Source organism: Salvelinus namaycush, chromosome 9 (assembly GCF_016432855.1).
Source record: "Salvelinus namaycush isolate Seneca chromosome 9, SaNama_1.0, whole genome shotgun sequence".
Classification (NCBI taxonomy): Eukaryota; Metazoa; Chordata; class Actinopteri; order Salmoniformes; family Salmonidae; genus Salvelinus; species Salvelinus namaycush.
The window spans coordinates 53,374,840-53,398,758 of NC_052315.1; the positions used below are offsets into that span (position 1 = coordinate 53,374,840).

Sequence of the window (23,919 nt, forward strand, 5' to 3'; positions counted from 1 at the left end):
CCTGTGAAGCCCTCTTTGTGCACAGCAATGATGACGGCACGTGTTTCCTTGCAGGTAACCATGGTTGACAGAGGAAGAACAATGATGAACATAAGATGAAGCTGATGTCATGGTGGTCAGCAGCCATCAGGATGGTTCTCGGGACCACTAGGGGGTGACTTGCGTTTCCTCAGTTTGATCAGGTGAGCCAGGGAGCCCAGGAAGCAGAGAATGGATAGGGATCCCACTGTGGAGCCCAGTGCAACCATGGCCGTGGCCAAGCACCACCCTCCTTTTGAAGCTTCCAGTCTGTTCTTCGAACTCAATCAGCATGACAGAGTGATCTCCAGCCTTGTCCTCGTCAACACTCACATCTGTGTTAATGAGAGAATCACTAACATGATGTCAGCTGGTCCTTTTGTGGCAGGGCTGAAATGCAGTGGAAATGTTTTTTGGGGATTCAGTTCATTTGCATGGCAAAGAGGGACTTTGCAATTAAATGCAATTCATCTGATCACTCTTCATAACATTCTGGAGTATATGCAAATTGCCATCATACAAACTGAGGCAGCAGACTTTGAAAATTAATATTTGTGTCATTCTCAATACTTTTGGCCACGACTGTACACTACCAGTCTAAAGTTTGGACACACCTACTCATTCCAGGGTTTTTATTTTTACTATTTTCTACATTGTAGAATAATAGGGACGACATCAAAACGATGAAATGACACATATGGAATCATGTAGTAACTAAAAAAGTGATTCTTCAAAGTAGCCACCCTTTGCCTTGACAGCTTTGCACGCTCTTGGCATTCTCTCAACCAGCATCATGAGGTAGTCACCTGGAATGCATTTCAATTAACAGGTGTGTCTTTTTAAAAGTGAATTTGTTGAATGTCTTTCCTTCTTAAAACATTTGAGCCAATCAGTTGTGTTGTGACAAGGTAGGGGTGGTATACAGAAGATAGCCCTATTTGGTAAAAGACCAAGTCCATATGGAAAGAACAGCTCAAATAAGCAAAGAGAAACGACAGTTCATCATTACTTTAAGACATGAAGGTCAGTCAAACCGGAAAATTTCAAGAACTTTCAAAGTTTCTTCAAGTGCAGTCGCAAAAACCATCAAGCGCTATGATGAAACTGGCTCTCATGAGGACCGCCACAGGAAAGGAAGACCCAGTTACCTCTGCCGCAGACGATAAATTCATTAGAGTTAACTGCACCTCAGATTGCAGCCCAAATAAATGCTTCACAGAGTTCAACAGACATCTCAACAACAACTGTTCAGAGCAGACTGCGTGAACCAGGCCTTCATGGTCGAATTGCTGCAAAGAAGTCACCACTAAAGGACACCAATAAGAAGAAGAGACTTGCTTGGGCCAAGAAACACGAGTAATGGACATTAGACTGGTGGAAATCTGTCCTTTTGGTCTGATGAGTCCAATTTGAGATTTTGAGATTTTTTGGTCTCTTTGTGAGACGCAGAGTAGGTGAAAGGATGATCTCCACATGTGTGGTTCCCACCGTGATGCATGGAGGAGGTGGTGTGATGGTGTGGGCATGCTTTGCTGGTGAGACTGTCAGTGATTTATTTAGAATTCAAGGCACACTTAACCAGCATGGCTACCACAGCATTCTGCAGTGATACGCCATCCCATCTGGTTTTCACTTGGTGGGACTGTCAATTGTTTTTCAACAGGACAATGACCCAACACACATCCAGGCTGTGTAAGGGCTATTTGACCAAGAATGAGAGTGATGGAGTGCTGCGTCAGATGACCTGGCCTCCACAATCACCCAACCTCAAACCAATTGAGATTGTTTGGAATGAGTTGGACCGCAGAGTGAAGGAAAAGCAGCCAGCAAGTGCTCAGCATATGTGGGCTCCTTCAAGACTGAGAGAATGCCAAGAGTGTTCAAAGCTGTCATCAAGGCAAAGGGTGGCTACTTTGAAGAATCTAAAATCTGAAATATTTTTTGATTTGTTTAACACTTTATTGGTTACTACATGTGTAATTTCATAGTTTTGATAGCTTCACTATTATTCTACAATGTAGAAAATAGCAAAAATAAAGAAAAACCCTTGAATGAGTAGGTGTTTCTAAACTTTTGACTGGTACATACAGTACCAAAAGTATAGACTCTTAGCTTTCATTTGACACCCAATTTGACATGCTCATATGAACTTCACATGTCACATGGTTACTTTTACATGGAAATTACCTTAACACCTGCTGTAAACCACTGGTAAATTAGTTGAAGTGTTTCACCAAAATGTCTGAGTTCAACATTACCCTCTTCCTCCTCGTCAGCACTGACGGTTGATACAGACAAAGTCCCCTTGCGAAGACTATATGGGCCCCGCAGGCAGACAGTCAGACAGCTGCAGGGAACAAACCGACTGTGTATCTCAGACTGACAAAGTTATTTGTCCAAATGACAATTGACAATTAATGTGATGAATGATGACCTTTGACATGGCCCCATGTCCGACTCCTCCCTCTCCTCATTTAACACAACCTGAACCCTAAAGAGGAAATTTAATTTAACAAGAGTTTAGTGAACTGAGCAATATAAAAACTTGCCTCCTTATAATGCACATTGTTAAAGAAAAATTTCCAAATAAATTATAGTCTGAGATTATAATTAGGTTTACAGTATTTTAAAAACATTTTTGCATGGTGCTTTTGCATTACAAAAATGTTGGACATTAAAAACCTCTATCCTTATCTGGCAATGTAAACCAGGCTGTAAATCTCTGATTGAGAAAGTCTCAGGCCCCCTTCTGGGGTCCTGATGATTCAAACGATATTCATGTTTTTCTTATGTTTATTTCTTCTATGTTGAGGAGTGTGAAAGAGTGCCATGTCAAAGGTCACCAGTCATCATTTGTTTCTTTTTGCGTGATCATTAAAAAATGAAATAATTTCATAGCAGTGTAAAGCACACATTCATCTAATTTGGACACAGTGTTTCCTGTCCTGTTCTCCTGAATACATTCTTTCTCTTAGGGTTTGTGTAGTTACTAGGTTTGAATGGCGGGAACCTGGTTACTGAGATTTACCAGAATATACCGCCCAAAACCACTCCCTTTTCCCAGGATAAATAACTGTGAGAAACCGGTAAATTATAATAAATTATTAATATGAACAGCATTGTGTGAAATGAAACTGTTAAATTATATGTGATTGTCTAAATCTGGCTTTTCTACGACCTCTGCATGATGAATCATCAACACTCAGGGTGGGGACAGACAGCCCATCTCAGTATGGAGTGCAGTTCACAATGCTTGTAGACCTATCATCTCATCATCGTAACGTTTTATGCCTGTGGTACAGTAATAGTATATAAAGACAGAATGCGCATATAATTTACCCATCTCCATCTGGCTTTCAGGGGTCACCTTCAGGTAATATATTCCATGCAGTATTAGCCTTATAATTAGCTAATTAATGATGGGTTATGCATAGTAAGCTTCTAACTTATAGCCTCTGTCTCTTGCGCAATACGAATGCACCTGTGCTCAGCTGGACTCTCTCCTTCATGGGACTCTCCTTGGAGTCCCATGCAGGAAAAGCTAGACTACAATAGCTTGCTGGACATCATTTTTTTTGCATTTCTTATACCAATGTAATATTCAAAGATTATACAAATGGAATATTTGCTGTTGTTTGCTGAACGTTAAATACAGCAGCCAATAGAACTCGCGGGTAGTTTGAAAGAAGAGTGAATGTGCAATGGCGGAAGGCTATAGCAGTTATTTATTCAGACCCATAACCATTCAATCTTCATGAAGAGAAGTGAAGGCCTTCTGCATCTAATTCTATTCCTACAGTATATTATTCAAGGATGTCATTAGAATGACGAAGATAAGGAAAACAAAATGTATTTAATTTAGCTGTTGAAAGGAATGGATCAACAACAGCGAGAGACAGAGGAGGTAGGCTAATAACATTAGGGGACATTTTATGAAAGGTGTGTATATATATATGCGTCAGCCTACTAATTCTACAAATAGGCCCTATTATTTCAAAATTAAAATCAAATTCGCTAGTCTATACTTTGCAGGCTGCAAGCCTGCACCAGAATCGCATGTTCTCTCCCTGCTTTATCATGGTTTGAATAAGGTGTGTAATTCCAGTCCCTTATGATACATTTTATCATCTGGATCTGCACCTCAGTGCACTACTGCCGTCAGTCAACAGGGGGCACTACAGGACTGTAGAACCCCTCTAACCAATCAGCATCCAGATCTGGATGAGGCCGGCTTCCCACTGGCAGAATTCTTTTCCCCTCTGTCGTCTCCCACTGGTCTCTATCTCTCTTCCCCCGTCTCCATCGCCGTTCCTGGGATGTAAATTAGCTGCAGCGGGGGCTGTGTGCTTGGAGCATCGGTAAAGAACCAGGGACAGAGGGACGTAGAGGCTGGCCAAAACAGTAGAGGATGCTCCGTGTCTGGGCACAGGGCTAGAGGACGACTGGGAGGACAGGGCTCTCTGTGGATGTATACCTGTGGAGAACAGCGGACCTATTTTACCAGTCCTGCCAGCTGGGCCAGCTGCTGATGAGGTGCCTACGCTGTCTGTGCTGGTGTGTGTTTCCTTGCAGCTGTGCATGCCTGTGTATGTATGTGTTCAGCTCTGATTGTGTCAGTTCTGATCTTCACACTCCGACCGTCTGATCATCTTGTTAATCAGGCTTTTCCCAATCAGCTACCGTTTTTTTGTTGGTTTGCTCTCCTCTGTTCCTCTCTCTCCTCTCCTGCTCTAACCAGCAGAGTTATGTTGTGGTCGAATTCACCAGTGCCTCAGAGCTTGGCTAAAATGGTGACCTTCATTTTTACATATGATGTTATTGATGAGGAAGAGCTATGTGTTTTTTTCCCAGATCGAATCTGTACAGTTGTCATCGCCAGGGTTAGAAGCTGTGTGCATGTGTGTATGTGTGTGTTTGATTCAGATCTGTGCAGTTTACACTGTCTAGAGGCAGTGATTCTGTGCGCGTATGTGTGTGTTAGAGGTCGACCGATTTAATCGGAATGGACGATTTAATTAGGGCCGATTTTCAAGTTTTCATAACAATCGGAAATTGGTAATTTTGGACGCTTATTTTTTTTATTTTTAAAACGCATTTATTTAAACATCACTGCCTTTCTTAAAATCAATACACAGAAGTATATATTTTTTAACCTGCATATTTAGCTAAAAGAAATCCAGGTTAGCAGGCAATATTAACCAGGTGAAATTGTGTCACTTCTCTTGCGTTCATTGCATGCAGAGTCAGAGTATAAGCAACAGTTTGGGCCGCCTGGCTCATTGCGAACTAATTTGCCAGAATTTTACGTAATTATGACATAACATTGAAGGTTGTGCAATGTAACAGGAATATTTAGACTCATGGATGCAACCTGTTCGATAAAATACGGAACGGTTCCGTATTTCACTGAAAGAATAAACGTTTTGTTTTCGAGATGATAGTTTCCGGATTCGACCATATTAATGACCTAAGGCTCGTATTTCTGTGTGTTATTATGTTATAATTAAGTCTATGATTTGATAGAGCAGTCTGACTTTCATGCTCTTTGCCAGCAGCTCTTTGCAATGCTTCAAGCATTGCGCTGTTTATGACTTCAAGCCTATCAACTCCCGAGATGAGGCTGGTCTAACCGATGTGAAATGGCTAGCTAGTTAGCGGGGTGCGCGCTAATAGCGTTTCAAACGTCACTCGCTCTGAGACTTGGAGTAGTTGTTCCCCTTGCTCTGCATGGGTAACGCTGCTTCGAGGGTGGCTGTTGTCAATGTGTGCCTGGTTCGAGCCCAGGTAGCGGCGAGGAGAGGGATGGAAGCTATACTGTTACACTGGCAATACTAAAGTGCCTATAAGAATATCCAATAGTCAAAGGTATATGAAATACAAATCGTATAGAGAGAAATAGTCCTATAATTCCTTTAATTACTACAACCTAAAACTTCTTATCGGGAATATGGAAGACTCATGTTAAAAGGAACCACCAACTTTCATATGTTCTCATGTTCTGAGCAAGGAACTTAAACATTAGCTTTCTTACATGGCACATATTGCACTTTTACTTTCTTCTCCAACACTTTGTTTTTGCATTATTTAAACCAAATTGAACATGTTTCATTATTTATTTGAGGCTAAATAGATTTTATTGATGTATTATATTAAGTTAAAATAAGTTTTCATTCAGTATTGTTGTAATTGTCATTATTACAAATAAATAAAAAAATCGGCCGATTAATCGGTATCGGCTTTTTTGGCCCTCTAATAATCGGTATCGGCGTTGAAAAATCATAATCGGTCGTCCTCTAGTGTGTGTGCGCACATTTGCAAGCGTGTGTGGTCATGTGCACGGTTGATCTTGAGTGTGTGTGACAGGGTTTGTGTAACTGTAGTGTGTGTGTGCTCCTGTAAAAGCAATTCCTCTTTTAAGGACAGTAAACATCATTGTCATTGTGTATGCATGAGTGGCTGGACATGTTTGACATTTATACATGACAGTGCCTGTGCCAGTGGGTAGGATACAGTGTGTGTACTTAGTGTAACCTTAGCTTGTACATACTTGTGAAGATGATATGAATGTCCTACTGAATGAGTGTCCTCTCTGTTTGTGAGGAAGTCTTCATTCACTGTATGACCATCCTGTGTGTAGGGCTGTTATGGTGACCGTATTACCGCCACATCGGCGGTCACGGGTCATGATGGCAGTCAAATTCCACATGACTGTTTAGTCATGGTAATTTGGCTTCTCCAAGCTCTGATGCTGCTGATGGTCATTAGTAGCCTACCAAACTTGCTAACTGCCTGGTACTCAGCACTCTGTTGTCTCTCTAATCACTCTGACATCAATGCAAATGTAATCGAAAATATAATCAAATACTTCATGTGAGCCCATGAGCTCATGTTGCTCAACATTTATATAGGCTATGCAATTGTGTGAGAGAACAGAGTGATGGCCTCTATTAAAAAGAGGAGGATCCCATCATCTTTCTATAGGCTAGGCCTACTATATTTATTTCTCAACTTTCCTGATATTAAGCACATTGCTTCTCTTTACAACAGGAGTATAGCCTACCTGGCTCGCATGAAAATTAACCACAGGAAAAGCGTCCTCCATTCACTCTTTAAGTGCATAGATTACCTGTATTTTTTTCCCGCTGCCCCTGTTTTGAGACAGGTGCATGTTAATGGTCCATTCTAAATCAAAACAAATTTCACACATATTATTTAGTATTTGTAAAGACAAGGATAAATCAATAATAATGTGATGGGTGACAATATTAGCCTATCACTTGTGAATGATATGTTATCACTTGTGAATTATGCCCAACTTAAGGCAAGAAACAGTGCATGTTTTTTTGTTGCTAAATGTTCTAGGCCTATATGTTTTGATAAGGTTTGTATCACAAATAAAGTGGCCAAATAACTTCTTAAAATGAAGCACATTAATCTGCTTTACAATGGGTGTAGAGCCTAACTGACATTCGGATAGTATTCACATCCCTTTACTTTTTCCACATTTTATTACGTTACAGCCTTATTCTAAAATTGATTAAATTAATGCTTTTGCTCAACAATCTACACACAATACCCCATAATGACAAAGCAAAAACTGTTATTTTACAAATGTATATCAAATTTCAAATGGAAATACCGTATTTACGTAAGTATTCAGACCTTTTGCTATGAGATTCGAAATTGAGCTTGTGTACATCGTGTTTACAATGATCTACAACTTGATTGGAGTCCATCTGCGGTAAATTCAATTGATTGGACATGATTTGGAAAGGCACACACCTGTCTATATAAGGTTAAACAGTTGACCAGTGCATGTCAGAGCAAAAACCAAGCCATGAGGTCGAAGGAATTGTCTGTAGAGCTCCAAGACAGAATTGTGTCGAGGCACAGATCTGGGGAAGGGTACCACAAAATTTCTGCAGCTTTAAAGATCCCCAAGAACACAGTGGTCTCCATCATTCTTAAACGGAAGAAGTTTGGAACCACCAAGGCTCTTCCTAGAGCTGGCCACCCGGCCAAACTGAGCAATCGGAGGAGAAGGGCCTTGGTCAGGGAGGTAACCAAGAACCCGATGGTCACTCTGACTGAGCTCCAGAGTTCCTCTGTGGAGATGGAAGAATCTTCCAGAAGGAAAACCATCTCTGCAGCACAACAATCAGGCCTTAATGGTAGAGTGGCAAGACGGAAGCCACTCCTCAGTAAAAGGCACATGACGGCCCGCTTGGAGTTTGCCAAAAGGCACGTACAGACTCTCTGACCATGAGAAACAAGATTTTCTGATTAATCCAAGATTTTTCTGATTAATCTCTTTTCTGATTAATCCAATATTGAACTCTTTGGCCTGAATGCCAAGCGTCACGTCTGGAGGAAACCTAGCACCATCCCTATGGTAAAGTAGGGTGGTGGTAGCATCATGCTGTGGGGATGTTTTTCAGCGGCAGGCACTGGGAGACCACTCAGGATTGAGGGAAATATGAACGGAATAAAGTACAGAGAGATGCTTAATGAAAACCTGTTCCAGAGCTCTCAGGTCCTCAGACTGGGGCGAAGGTTCTCATTCCAGCAGGACCACGACCCTAAGCACACATCAAAGACAGCGCAGGAGTGGCTTCGGGGCAAGTCTCTGAATGTCCTTGAGTGGCCCTGGCAGAGCACGGACTTGAACCCGATCGAACATCTCTGGAGAGACTTGACAATTGCTGTGCGGCGACCTGACAAAGCTTGAGAAGATCTGCAGAGAAGAATGGGAGAAACTCCCCAAATACAAGTGTGCCAAGCTTGTAGCGTCATACCCAAGAAGACTCGAGGCTGTAATCACTGCCAAAGGTGCTTCAACAAAGTACTGAGCAAAGGATCTGAATACTTATGTAAATATGATATTTCAGTTTAAACAAATTGCAACATTTTTTAAACCTATTTTTGCTTTGTCTTTGTATGGGGTATTGTGTGTAGATTGAGGGAAAAAAACAATTTCATCCATTTTAGAATAAGTCTGTAACGTAACAAAATGTGAAAAAATCAAGGGGTCTGAATACTTTCCAAATGCACTGTACATACAGTGCATTTGTGAGTTTCAAGTTTGGGGAATTTTTTTTCTATTAAAATGCTCCTTTATAATAAAACCACTACATGAATAATCGCATTTGTGGTCAATTTTGAGAATGGTGTTTTCCTGCTAATGGAATATTCACGCTTATAGGCTACTGCCGTGTGTGCATTGCTACGCTCACAATGTGAAAAAAACCTCATAGTTTATCAACATTTTAAGCTAAACGTTCTCATCTATTGCGTCAGGCTCATTGCTTAAAACATTTTTTTTGATCCTAGTGGTTGAATTAATTTGGGATCTATAGCATCCCACAACTGTCCCAGACTATGTTTGGAATATTTATTTCTTGCACAGAATAGAATGGGGGATAGTAGATTGACAGGTTAGTGATTTTGCTGTTCATTAGGCCTACTCATATTGTTGGCTAACAAAGTATGTGTGGACAGTATATCTTCAATATGCACCTCGGAATTGGATGAGGACGAGCTCAGTTGCATCTCTGATGTGTGTTCTGTCTTCTCTTGTAGCCTGTGAAAAACACCCGATCACGTGAGTGAGAGGTGATTTGGCATGCAGCCTGGAGAAAGGAATTATAAATATTATATTCAGCCGTGCAAAATGCATGGATTTTATTAGGTGGCATTACAGCCACACAAAGGGGATGTAGCCGGGCAAATTGTCAAATTGTGAATGAGAGACTGATGAATTGTGTACAGCCTGCGCTAAAAACAAAGCAGAGCTCATGCTTTTCATGCAACTTTTTTTTGAAATCGTCATTAAAGTTGTCATGCATGTTTAGAATGTATTAAAAATCTATTTATTTTTTAACCTCTCAACACAGAGTAGCCGCATGGGCGCAGTCTCTCAAATTGTCTGGAGAAAATATTCTTTCCATTTTATTGAGCTGCGTTCAATTGTATTCTTCATACTATAAAATTATGCCACTGAATTGTGAGCAAATCATATCTGCTAAATGAACTAGTGTAGCCCACAGCCATATGGCATAGCCAGATCAGGGCCTAACATAAGGACAACTCAGAGTATGCTGTCCTGTTCTTAGACCTGTCTAAAATAAATAATGGATTTATTGTGACGGTGTAGGTTATATTACATGGATTTATTAGACTTCTTAAAATGTAGATGTTCCAAAGTTCCAGGTCTGCATCAGTGGCTTGTAGGCTATGCATGGAAGCTAGGAGATGCTAAATGTGACCGACTGGCTCGATTCAGTCTTCTGTAGCAACATTTGGAAATTGTGTTTTTTACATTGGATAAAAGTAGAGACTCAGAGCTAGAAAATGGTATATATTACACTACAGTTGAGGAACAATTGGGAAAGTAATTATGCTTTGAAAGTTGATCAACTTGTAACTGCACTTTTGAGAAGATGGCCCTTGAATGTTTTGGTACCTACCCATTCAGCATCGTTCACACCGTCTTAAGGCTGTAGCCCCACACATCTCTTTAAGGATTCACATGTGAGGCTATGTACTAAACAACCAAAGATTTCAAGACTAAAGGCTGGCTTATACTACGGGTGTGTTCGTAATTTTAAACTGGAGTGCCAGAGTGTGCTCTGGGCGTCCGTAAACTCAGCGTTTCACTCTCGTAGTGTTCAGATTGCACACAGGACGCTCTGGCCGAGGAGTAGGTTTGATCCGAGCGTTCTGACCTAACAACAGACGTCAAGAACCCAAGCTAACTGACTAACAATGGCTAGCTTGCTAGCTACTTCGACACAAATGAGAGAATAGCTCACTCTGACCATTGGTATTATGAACCATAATCCCAACTAATAACGTTACAACCCTGCATTTACCTGCAGGTAGCTAACCAACCAGGTTAAATGTTAGCTAGCTAACATTAGGCTATAACTAGCAATGCAAATGGCTCTGAGATACGAGTAATATTACTACACAGATCATACACGTAATGTTAGCTAGCCAGCCAGCCAGCTACCATTAGCTAGCTAACAGTACACTTTAACTTAGAAACATGTAATATCTGAAAATGTAGCTAGCTAGACTCTCTTACCCATATACATGGATGGATGCTTCTCTCTCTGTCACGATTCCATGGTTGCCCTTAGTTTGAAGATGTCATCTGGAGCCAGGTGTTTTATACAACAGCTTTCTGTGTGTTCTCTTTTTTCGACTCGGTCTGCATATTTGCAATCAAATGGCAGAATTTTCTCCATCTCCTTAGCTATCACACTCTGATTCCACTGATTTCTGAACTCGGTCCTCCAGAACGTGGAGAGCAGCACTTATGCAGTTCTCCTACGTGATATATCAAATAAAAAAAGCTGCATTAGAAAGGATTACCTACACATACTGACCAGTTCATATTATAGACAGAAGCATGCTACATGGCAGACCAATCCGAACTCATCTCTCGTCATGTCCAGCCCACTCATTATCTCAGCCAATCATGGCTAGCGGGAAGGTTGCTGTGTTTTTCCGTGGCTAAACCAACTGTGGTGACATGTGAATGCGGAGAATGGCGTACAGTGTTAGTGCTGTTGTAAGGAAGTAGCTGGATGGTGTTGGTTCTGTGAAATTGTCATGTTGTTCTTTGGGAATTGGTAGTGCTAGATACAGGCCTTGTCATGTGGAGACATTTTAGTGGGAGAGGTTTGGGGCGTGTGGTGTAGTCTATGGTGTATGGAGTACACAATGGGTTTCAAATTCAATTCCTGGAGGACCATTTGTCTGCGGGTTTTCGCTCCTCCCTTGTACTTGATTGGTCAGTTAAGGTCAATTGATTAGTTAGGAACGCCCCTCACCTGGTTATTTAGGTCTTTATTGGACACAAAATGAAAGTCCCTCAAGGAATTGAGTTTGTCCCCCCTGGTGTCCACTGAAGTTTTACTAGGGTTTGTCATGAGATGTAGGGATGAGGTGATACACTGCCAGATTGAGACTCAATGCACTCTGTCAGACTCAGTACACTATGCCAGTAGTGAGATGTGATATAATAGGCCTCTCTCCATGTCCCCCTCAGTTACACAATTACTGTGATGTGTGTTTGTGTTTTACTACGTGTTTGTGTGTGTGTGTGTGTATGCGCCTGCCTTCCTGCACGTGTTTGTGTGTGAGTGTGTGCGTCTGCTTGCCTGCTTGTGTGTGTATTTTAACCTTGTGTGTGTGTGTGTGTGTGTAGGGGGCATGGTGGATAAGGACCTCCGGCACTACCTCAATCTGCGCTTCTCCAAGGGTTCCGTGGACCACGACCACCAGCAGATCATCAGAGACAACCTCTACCTCCGCACCGTACCCTGTGAGTCAACACATACACACGCTGTCAGACAGACAGACATCCACTGGCACACACACTGAAAGACACACGCGTAGACACACGCACGGTTGTCATAACCTACCTCCGCGTCTGACCCCTGACCATAGCAGAACACTAGGGATGAATTTCATTATTTATCCTCTCCTTGAGCTCTCTCTTTTTCTCTCCTTGACATTGTACAAATGGACAGGTGGAGGCCAAATCCCTGTAGGCATCCTACATATCCCTTTCACTCGACCTGTGTTGAGGTGTGACTATTGAGATGCACCCGACCTGTGTTTGAGGTGAGGTGTGACTATTGAGATGCACCCGACCTGTGTTTGAGGTGAGGTGAGACTATTGAGACCCAGCAACTATCCCAACTATTGAGATGCAAGACATACAGTGTAGGCCATATATGGTTTATTTTAAGTGTTTTCTCCAAGGTGGTTGATGCTAGATGTGTGCTAGGTAACGGTTGTCTTTTTGAACAGGCTGTGTCTGAAACGTGACCATTTTCACTACTTATGGCTACTATGTAGGGAATGTGTTGCCATTTTACATGCACTCTGTACGTGAAGATTTACCAGACTACCCTGGTAGTACATAAGGAGCCATAGAAAATACTTACCTACGTGAGGACAGAGCCTCTAGCAGGAGTTGTAAAAGAAATGGTCCAAACGTTTAAGTTTCAGGGCAACTTAGAGAGCATTGAATGCTCTAGACAGGCTATATGAATCCTGAATGAATACAGTCTACCTATACTGTTGCTTTACGTTAAAGGGGTCTCTCTCTCTCTCTCTTTCTCTCTTTCTCTCTCTCTCTCTCTCTCTCTCTCTCTCTCTGTGTCTCTGTGTCTCTGTGTCTCTGTGTCTCTGTGTCTCTGTGTCTCTGTCTCTGTCTCTGTCTCTGTCTCTTCCTCTCTTCCTCTCTTCCTCTATTTTTCTCTTTCTCAAATTTTTTTCTCTCTCTCCTCTTATTTGGTGTATTTTCAGTGCTCTCTTTCTCTCTCTGTCTGACTGCCCTGGTGCTCCATTACTGCACACGCTCAGTATCTCCTCTTTTTCTTTCTCTCTTTTTTCTCTCTCTTGCTCCTTCACCCATCGGTCGCCAAGCTCTCTTTCCATGGCAACCAGCCTCGTCTCAGCCCTGCGTTGCCATGACACCCTGCCCCCCTCCCCCACCCCTTCATACAGAACGTGCACAGTATTAAAGACCCAATGCAGTCGTTTTTATAAAAATATCAAATCGTTTCTGGGTACCATTTGAGTACCTTACTGTAATAGTTTTCCATTCAAATTGACGAAAATAGCTTTTTAGCAAAATTATTTAGCAAACATTTTGCTAGGACTGTCTGGGAGTGGTCTGAGTGGGAAGGGGAAAACTAGCTGTTATTGGCAGAGAAGTTTGGAACTCTTTGTTATGGTCTATTAACCAATTTACCTGCATAATGATGTCACCAGGCAACCCGAAACTCCCACCCACGCAAACCTGCTGGTTAGAAGATCAGGAAAACACACTGATCACAGTTTTTACAGTGTTAGTTTCATCAGCTGTTGTACAATATGATACAAAAGACAGGTAAAACATAATTTGGACTGCACTGGACCTTTAACATTTACATTTACATTTAAGTCATTTAGCAGACGCTCTTATCCAGAGCGACTTACAAATTGGAAAGTTCATACATATTCATCCTGGTCCCCCCGTGGGAAATGAACCCACAACCCTGGCGTTGCAAGCGCCATGCTCTACCAACTGAGCCACACGGGACCACGCACGCACGCACGCACGCACGCACGCACGCACGCACGCACGCACGCACGCACGCACGCACGCACACACACACACACACACACACACACACACACACACACACACACACACACACACACACACACACACACACACACACACACACACACACACACACACACACACACAGTGTACAAAACATTAAGGACACCTGCTCTTTCCATGACATAGACTGACCAGGTGAATGCTGTGATCCCTTATTGATGTCAGCTGTTTAATCCACTTCAATAAGTTTAGATGAAGGGGAGGAGAGGTTGAAGTAGGATTTTTAAGCCTTGGACAATTGAGACATGGATTGTGAATGTGTGCCATTCAGAGGGTGAACGGGAAAGACCAAAAAATGAAGTGCCTTTGAACGGGTTATGGTAGTAGGTGCCAGGCTCACCGGTTTGTGTCAAGAACTGCAATGCTGCTGGGTTATTCACACTCAACAGTTTCCCGTGTGTGTCAAGAATGGTCCACCAGGCAAAGGACATCCAGCCAACTTGACACAACTGTGGGAAGCGTTGGAGTCAACATGGGCCAGCATCCCTCTCGACACCCAGATGAATTGAGGCTGTTCTGAGGGCAAAAGGTGTTTCTAATGTTTGGTGTATATATCCATACACTCAGATGGATTTAAAATGCAACAGTCTGACTCTGACTTCTCTCCTCTGTGTGTGAGATATAGAGCGCTTAGTGACAGGTTCTGCCAGGTCACCTATAAGAGCGTGACAGTCTGACAGGTGTGCCCGCGAGCCCTTTTAGCTCATATGGATGTCTGTCCAGAGGCCTTTTGTATTTTGTTTGTCGTTGCCGTGGGAAACGTTTCCACCAGCACTCTGTTCTGTCAATATGCGCACGCACGAACGCACGACAGGGATGTGACAAATGTAAAAATGATCTTAACATTTTCATGCATGGGACATCATGTCCCACTATTTTTCATCAATGTGATGGCTCGTTGCAGTGATGTATGACAGCGTGTTCATAGAAATCCAACAACCTGTTATTAACACCACATATGGAGTGTCTGAGAGCTCGTGCTTTGTACTGGCAGAGGAATCATTGTACAATTTCTCCATCCTGGCCGTCACGGTTTATCCACATGGAGTCTGGTTGTAGATACAGTGCATTCGAGAAATATTCAGACCCCTTGACTTTTTCCACGTTTTGTTACGTTACAGCGTTTTTCTAACATTTATAAAATAATATTTTTCCTCATCAATCTACACACAATACCCCATAATGACAAAGCAAAAACAGGTTTTTAGACATTTGATCATGCTTGAGATGTTTCTACAACTTGATTGGAGTCCACCTGTGGTAAATTCAATTGACTGGACATGATTTGGAAAGGCACACACCTGTCTATATAATGTCCCACCGTTGACAGTGCATGTCAGAGCAAAAACCAAGCCATGAGGTGGAAGGAATTGTCCGTAGAGCTCCTAGACAGGATTGTGTCAAGGCACAGATCTGGGGAAAGGTACCAAAAAATGTCTGTAGCATTGAAGGTCCCCAAGAACACAGTGGCCTCCATCATTCTTAAATGGAAGAAGTTTGGAACCACCAATACTCTTACTAGAGCTGGCCGCCCGGCCAAACTGAGCAATCGGGGGAGAAGGGCCTTGGTCAGGGAGGTAACCAAGAACCCGATGGTCACTCTGACTGAGCTCCCGAGTTCCTCTGTGGAGATGGAAGAATCTTCCAGAAGGAAAACCATCTCTGCAGCACTCCACCAAATGGGCCTTTATGGTAGTGGCCAGCCGGAAGCCGCTCCTCAGTAAAAGGCACATGATAGCCTGCTGGGAGTTTGCCAAAAGGCACCCAAAGACTCTCAAACCATGAGAGACAAGATTATCTCGTCTGATGAAACCAACATTGAACTCCTTGGCCTGAATGCCAAGCGTCAGGTCATGAGGAAACCTGGCACCATTTCTACGGTGAAGCATGGTGGTGGCAGCATCATGCTGCGGAGATGTTTTTCAGCGGCAGGGACTGGGAGACTAGTCAGGATCAATAAAAAGATTTACAGAGTAAAGTACAGAGAGATCCTTGATAAAAACCTCCAGAGTGCTCAGGACCTCAGACTGGGGCGGAGGTTCACCTTCCAACAGTACAACGACCCTAAGCACACAGCAAAGACAACGCAGGAGTGGCTTCGGGACAAGTATCTTAATGTCCTTGAGTGGCCCAGCCATCAACCATCTCTGGAGAGACCTGAAAACAGCTGTGGATCAACGCTCCCCAACCAACTTGACAGAGGTTTAGAGTATCTGCAGAGAAGAATGTGAGAAACTTCCCAAATACATGTGTTCCAAGTTTGTAGCTTCATACCAAGAAGACTCGAGGCTGTAATCGCTGCCAAAGGTGCTTCAACAAAGTACTGAGTAGAGTCTGAATACTTACAGTTGAAGTCGGAAGTGTACATACACCTTAGCCAAATACATTTAAACTCAGTTTTCAGAATTCCTGATATTTAATCCTAGTTAAAATTCCCTGTCTTAGGTCAGTTAGGATCACCACTTTATTTTAAGAATGTGAAATGTCATAATAATAGTAGAGAATTATTTTTTTCAGCTTTTATTGCTTTCATCACATTCCCAGTGGGCCAGAAGTTTACATACACTCAATTTGTATTTGGTAGCATTGCCTTTAAATTGTTTAACTTGGGTCAAATGTTTTGGGTAGCCTTCCACAAGCTTACCACAATAAGTTGGGTGAATTTTGGCCCATTCCTCCTGACAGAGCTGGTGTAACTGAGTCAGGTTTGTAGGCCTCCTTGCTTGCACATGCTTTTTCAGTTCTGCTCACAATTTTCCATAGGATTGAGGTCAGGGCTTTGTGATGGCCACTCCAATACCTTGACTTTGTTGTCCTTAAGCCATTTTGCCGCATGTTTGGAAGTATGCTTGGGGTCATTGTCCATTTGGAAGACCCATTTGCGACCAAGCTTTAACTTCCTGACTGATGTCTTGAGATGTTGCTTCAATATATCCACATAATTTTCCTGCCTCATGATGCCATCTATTTTGTGAAGTGCACCTGTCCCTCCTGTAGCAAAGCACCCCCACAACATGATGCTGCCACCCCCATGCTTCACGTTTGGGATGGTGTTCTTCGGCTTGCAAGTGTGTTCTTTGGCTTCTCCAAAATGTACGATCTTTGTCCCCATGTGCAGTTGAAACCGTAGTCTGGCTTTTTTATGGCGGTTTTTGAGCAGTGGCTTCCTCCTTGCTGAGTGGCCTTTTAAGCTATGTCGATATAGGACTCGTTTTACTGTGGATATAGATACTTTTGTACCTGTTTCCTTCAGCATCTTCACAAGGTCCTTTGCTGTTGTTCTGGGATTGATTTGCACTTTTCGCACCAAAGTACGTTCATCTCTAGGAGACAGAATGCGTCTCCTTCCTGAGCGGTATGACGGCTGCGTGGTCCCATGGTGTTTATACTTGCGTAATATTGTTTGTACAGATGAACGTTGTGCCTTCAGGTGTGTGGAAATTGCTCCCAATGATGAACCAGACTTGTGGAGGTCCACAATTTCTTTTCTGAGGTCTTGGCTGATTTCTTTTGATTTTCCCATGATGTCAAGCAGAGGCACTGAGTATTTTATATTTTTTATTTCACCTTTATTTAACCAGGTAAGCTAGTTGAGAACAAGTTTTCATTTACAACTGCAACCTGGCCAAGGTAAAGCAAAGCAGTGCGACAGAAACAACAACACAGAGTTACATGGAATAAACAAGCGTACAGAAAAAAGAAAGTCTATATACAGTGTGTGCAAATGGCATGAGGAGGTATGGCAATAAATAGGCCATAGTAGCAAAGTAATTACAATTTAGCAGATTAACACTGGAGTGATAGATGAGCAGATAATGATGAGCAGATGATGGTGTGTAAGTAGTGATACTGGTGTGCAAAAGAGCTGCAAAGTAAATAAAAACAAAATGGGGATGAGGTAGGTAGATTGGGTGGGCTATTTACAGATGGACTATATACAGCTGCAGTGATCGGTTAGCTGCTCAGATAGCTGATGTTTAAAGTTAGTGAGGGAAATGTAAGTAGACCTTGAGATACATCCACAGGTACACCTCCAATTGACTCAAATTATGTCAATTAGCCTATCAGAAGCTTCTAAAGCCATGCCATCATTTTCTTGAATTTTCCAAGCTGTTTAAAGGCACAGTCAACTTAGTGTATGTAAACCTCTGACCCACTGGAATTGTGATACAGTGAATTATAAGTGAAATAATCTGTCTGTAAACAATTGTTGGAAAAATGACTTGTGTCATGCGCAAAGTAGATGTCCTAACCAACTTGCCAAAACTATAGTTTGTTAACAAGAGGTTTGTGGAGTGGTTGAAAAACAAGTTTTAATGACTCCAACCTAAGTGTATGCAAACTTCCGACTTCAACTGTATGTTATAGTGATATTTCCGTTTTTCAAAAAAAACGTTTTTGCTTTGGCTTTATGGGGTATTGTGTGTAGATTGAGGGATAAAAAAAGAAGAAATAAGGCTGTAACGTAACAAAATGTGGAAAAAGTCAAGGGGTCTGAATACTTTCTGAATGCACTGTATGCCACCTGGGCATTGAAGCAGACATCGTATACCATTAACAAAGGCTGCATATCAACTGCAATCATTTCTTTATTCAGTGTATTGATTTTCTCACTTTGTCCCTTATCCACTTCTTTCGTGTGAAGAGCCTGTCTAATGCCTGTTGTCGAGGGCCTGCGCCGCTCCCAGCAATGGTTTGGGTCTCACGGTGTGATCTCACGGTTTGGGTCCCTTCCAGTCGCACACTCAGGGCTGTAGCCACAGGCAACCACCCCTAAACTTTCCGTTCCAACCAACAATATTTTACTTTTAAATCCACAAATAAAGTGTTATGTGTAGTTATGTTATGAGTAGAGAAGAAGGTAGACACTTGATCTGAATTAAAACCCGCTGCTTCACTCATTCTCCCTTTGGCCCGCCGCCTATCGATGGTGCACGCATAGCCAAATGACCCTGTCTCATTAAACCTATAGACTGATCTGTTTGTGTGTGCATCCATTTCTACTTTAAATAAAAGCTAGCTAGAGGATGGTTGAAATGTCTCCATCGGGCTACGTTATGTGATACACGGGTTATCGGTGTGATACAGCCAATTCTCCTTCAGCTGACTTGCAGATGTCCTCCAGCGCAGGTAGTCTTCAATGAACACTGACATCAAAAGTTCCATAGGCTGTAAAGTTTCAGTTTTTATGAACGTTAACAATCCCTCACACCCCAAACACACGTAACCGCACGCATCAGAGTTTCCATTGGCCAGTAATAGCCGGCTTTTGGCTGATTTTAAAACTAAATAAATAGAAAAGCCGATAAATAAAATTGGTGCCGGCCAATTGTCTGTGAGAAGAATAAAATATCCCATTGCGAATGAATGCTTTTTAGCCCATTCATTGACGGAAATACCAGTCGACGTAAATACATTTGACTGGTCATGCTTATCGGTCTATAGGTTAATTTACATAGTTTGGCGGAATTAAATTGTCGCGTGTGTACAGTTTTCTTTCTGTATCTTATTTAGCACCCGTACAGCATACAGATACAGAGCCTTTGAGCGGAAAATCTGTCAGACATCCCCAGAGCAGCTACTACAGCATCTCAAATAGCAAATGCATAGACGACGGCTTCATCAGCAGGCTTCATCACCAGGCTTCTTCAGCAGGCTTCATCAGCAGGCTTCACACACCACTTTGCAATGAGTTGGAGGTAGTATGCATTTTGAAAATATATACTTAATTGTAGCCTAGCCAAAATCAGACCATATCCGTGGAGGCAATAATATATAATACTGGCAAGTTGCTTATCGAGGGGGTTGAGCTCCTGTGTCCCCTTTCCCCCCCGCCTTTGGCACAAACACTTATGTCTGTGTAAGGCTATGCGCCTTTTGGCCTCCACTTTTATCTCGAACCACGTCTTTTTTTTCCTTTTCCGACCTGAGCCAGCAGCATTCACAGCGTCCGTCACATGCTGCCACTCTAACGCCTTTTTGGCACACTGTGTCCACCAAACAATATATTTTTTTCTTGCTTCAACCTTCTCTACAAGAACTTCCATTTCACACTTGGTGAAATGTCTTTTTTTTTAGCTTTTCTGCCGGGATTTGCCGTCATTGTCGTAATACAGTCACTATGAATGAATATTAGTTAGGGGCGTTTCACTGACTATTTATAGGCAACTATGGGCGTTTAAAGGGGTGGGACAAGACGCTCGCTCACGTGCAACAAATTTCGAGTTGATTGTGATTTATAAAGGGAAACCGGCGTGGAACGTGCGTGCGCACTGTGTTATAAATCTGAATATTTTTGTGCTTAAGCACTTTCTATGTTTCGTCCGTACGCCACCTTTTGACGTGAACCCACCACACAGTTTTATAAATGAGGCCCCTGGTCTTTACCTTCTTCACTCGGGTTGAGAGTTTCAGAGGGTCTTACCATTTTCAGCTGTGTAGCCACCGCTCCATGGTCTTGTAGTTTTTTTTCACCATTTCAACGTGTGGGCCACGGCCTCGCATTCTCTGGTCTAATGTAATTGTAACTAATTTCATTAGTGAGTCCTTTTTAACTTCTTAAGGCACTCTGGCCTTGGAAGGCGTTCTGTCATGTTGACACAAACTCTAAGCTCACTTGGGCGTGGCTACTGACTGGGCACAAGTTTGCATGAAATACAATTCTCCTTTAGAAGTCTAAAATCACATTTTTATATTGTATTAACATCCTACTGGGTAGGAACTTCACAGCTAGAATGTGTTTCCTTCCTAAGTTACAGTTTTTACGTTATACAGTCTTTCTACCAATTTTAATGACATCACAAAATGGACATACATATTCCATCTCTCATCATTCCCAACATTCGGATGTTGAAATATGTTGTCCCAGTGTTCATTGTTTGATGTTGAAGTTTTTGGTGACCACTCTTCTGCAACACCCATACATTCAATTCTCCCTTACTAGAGACCAAGAAAGAGAAAGTTCTCTCTAAAATGTATGACTGGCTGTTAAGTCGTAAAACAGGCCCAACCCCCCGCTTTCCTCTCCTGTGGGAGAGAGGGAGGGTCTGGCTATCTGTCAGCCATTGCCAGTTGATCTGGCACCTTTGATCCTCACCAAGGAGAGAGAGTCATGACAGTTGTGATGCGTTGATGCTACCTTTGTGACGTGTTGCTACTACGTTTGTGCTACTCTGCTTCTATGCTTGCTCTTATGTGCCGGTGTGTGGAAGCGATGACACAGAAGAGATTGTTTAATATGCTTTCCCAACTGCAAAGCACTAAGCCTTACTCTGTCTTTTCTATTTCTCTCTATTCCTTGTCTCTTCTCTTTCTATTCCTTGTCTCTTCTCTTTCTATCTCCCTCTCTACTTTCGCTCTCATCCCTCGACATCTCTCTGTTTGCTCCCTCTAGCTTTTTCTTAGTCTCTCGATCCCCTCTCTCTTATTAATCGTTCTCTCGTTCGCTTTGTTCTCTCCGTTCTGTTCCTCTCCCGTCATTTCCTCCAAGCGGTCTTCTCTCATTCTACTCTGGTACGCCTCCATGCCCCCTAAGCCTCTTCCCCAGAGCTGTGAGGATGTAATGCCAGCAGAGAGAGAGTGACAGGGAGTGCATCCCAAATGGCACCCTATTTCCTATGTTGTGCACTACTTTTGACCAGGGTCTGTAGTGCACTGTATCTGAAATAGGGTCCAATTTGGGGCACTCCCCAGGTGGAAGTAACAGTAACTGGCTGTATAGTTCTGCACATTCTGTAGAGTGGAGACTCTCAATGCATAGGGCATGAGGATGTATAGAAAACACATACAAAAATGTGTGTTTATTTTCCCTGTTTTTTGTGTGTCCAATATTCCTGGGATACTGTGCTGTCACAATGCATATTGTTGCTGTCGGATGGAAACCTAACCCCCCAAAAGGCAATTTTTCATTTCAACATTAATGAACTTAGCATAACGGAAATTCATAATTTTACTATGTTCTGGGTCAGATATTCACACGTCACTAAACAATTGCTGTTTTTCCCAAAATCCCAAAAACCTATAAATTGGAGTTACGAGTTTTCCGCATATTATACAGTATAAGGCGATACATGGCTTTCTTATCATTGATTAGAACAGGCCAAGTCTGAACCAGTGAGTGGATCACCATTTTTGCTTTAATTCTCCATTCATTGACAATCATTTAATATTATTTTATCATGTGAATAATTTATAAAGTGTATACTCATGATTAACTAAGACATGATTTGTCTACTTGACAATGGTTGCAATTGCTATTAAAATAATAATTAAGTTCGTTACCTACCTTCCAGTCGTACACTCAGGGCTGTAGCCACAGGCAACCACCCCTAAACTTTCCGTTCCAACCAACAATATTTTACTTTTAAATCCACAAATAAAGTGTTATGTTATGAGTAGAGAAGAAGGTAGACACTTGATCTGAATTAAAACCCGCTGCTTCACTCATTCTCCCTTTGGCCCGCCGCATATCGGTGGTGCACGCATAGCCAAATGACCCTGTCTCATTAAACCTATAGACTGATCTGTTTGTGTGTGCATCCATTTCTACTTTAAATAAAAGCTAGCTAGAGGATGGTTGAAATGTCTCCATCGGGCTACGTTATGTGATACACGGTTTATCGGTGTGATACAGCCCATTCTCCTTCAGCAGACTTGCAGATGTCCTCCAGCGCAGGTAGTCTTCAATGAACACTGACATCAAAAGTTCCATAGGCTGCAAAGTTTCAGTTACGGTCTCATTCAAAGTTGACTTCATTTCTTTCAGTGTGCTCATAAAAAGGTATATGGTACACTTGAGACATTGGAATAAAAACACAATTTCAATAGCATTAATGAAAATTAATTCCACTATCATGTCAAGTACATGTGACGGTGAATGCCTACAAACAGATATTTACACGAAGTGTGATATTTCATTTTTTAAATATCAAGGAGGATCAGGTAAGTGTTATAACAATGGTTGTACTTGGTTGTGAGGCTGGTGGTGTGCAGTGATGTTAATGGTGTGTGGTGCTATCTGTCTGTCTCTCGTCTTTTCTTTTCTTGGCTGTCCCATTCTCCTCCCCCCTCGGTTGTGCCGCTGCAAGCTATAAGTAAAAAGACGCACACATAGGGCTGTGGCCTTCACGAAATTTCATCAGCCGGTGATTGTCAAGCAAGTAATTGTCGGTCTCACGGTAAATTGACACTAACTAACATAAACCCATTTAGCATCTCCTGGCTTCCACACACAGCCTACAAGCCACTGATGCAGACCTTTGTAACATCTACATTTTAAAAATAAATCTATGTAATATAGCCTTTATAGTATGAAGAATACAATTTGAACAAAGCTGAATAAAATAGAAAGGATATTTTCTTCAAAAGATTTGAGGGAGTGCGCACATGCGGTTATTCTGTGTTGAGGGGTTAACAAAGAAATAGGTATTGTAACTTTAGTTGTTCTACAAATGTCGGGCTATATGTTTAGATTTGTAATACATTGTAAGGCTGCATGATGCAACTCTAATGATGATTTGAAAAAAGTTGCTTGAAAGGCATGAGCTTTGTTTTTTTGCGCAGGCTGTACACACTTCATCAGTCACTCATTCACAATTTGACAAGCACTTGATAATGTCTAGAATTTCATGGTGGCATCCCCTTTTGTGTTGCTGAAATGCACCCTAAAAGAATCTGATTTGCGCTTCTCCCTGAGTGCTGCGCGCATGTGATCG

At 42.2% G+C, this 23,919-nt stretch overlaps 1 protein-coding gene across 1 annotated transcript in view; it reads left to right on the forward strand.

Annotated features, from left to right (window-relative positions):
• LOC120054194 (membrane-associated guanylate kinase, WW and PDZ domain-containing protein 2-like) overlaps positions 1-23,919 on the forward strand; it is a 285,181-nt gene that overhangs the window by 16,939 nt on the left and 244,323 nt on the right. Inside the window, exon 2 of the mRNA XM_039001646.1 lies at positions 12,233-12,349. Coding sequence (XP_038857574.1) covers positions 12,233-12,349 — 117 coding nt within the window. The remainder of the gene's footprint in view (positions 1-12,232; positions 12,350-23,919) is intronic.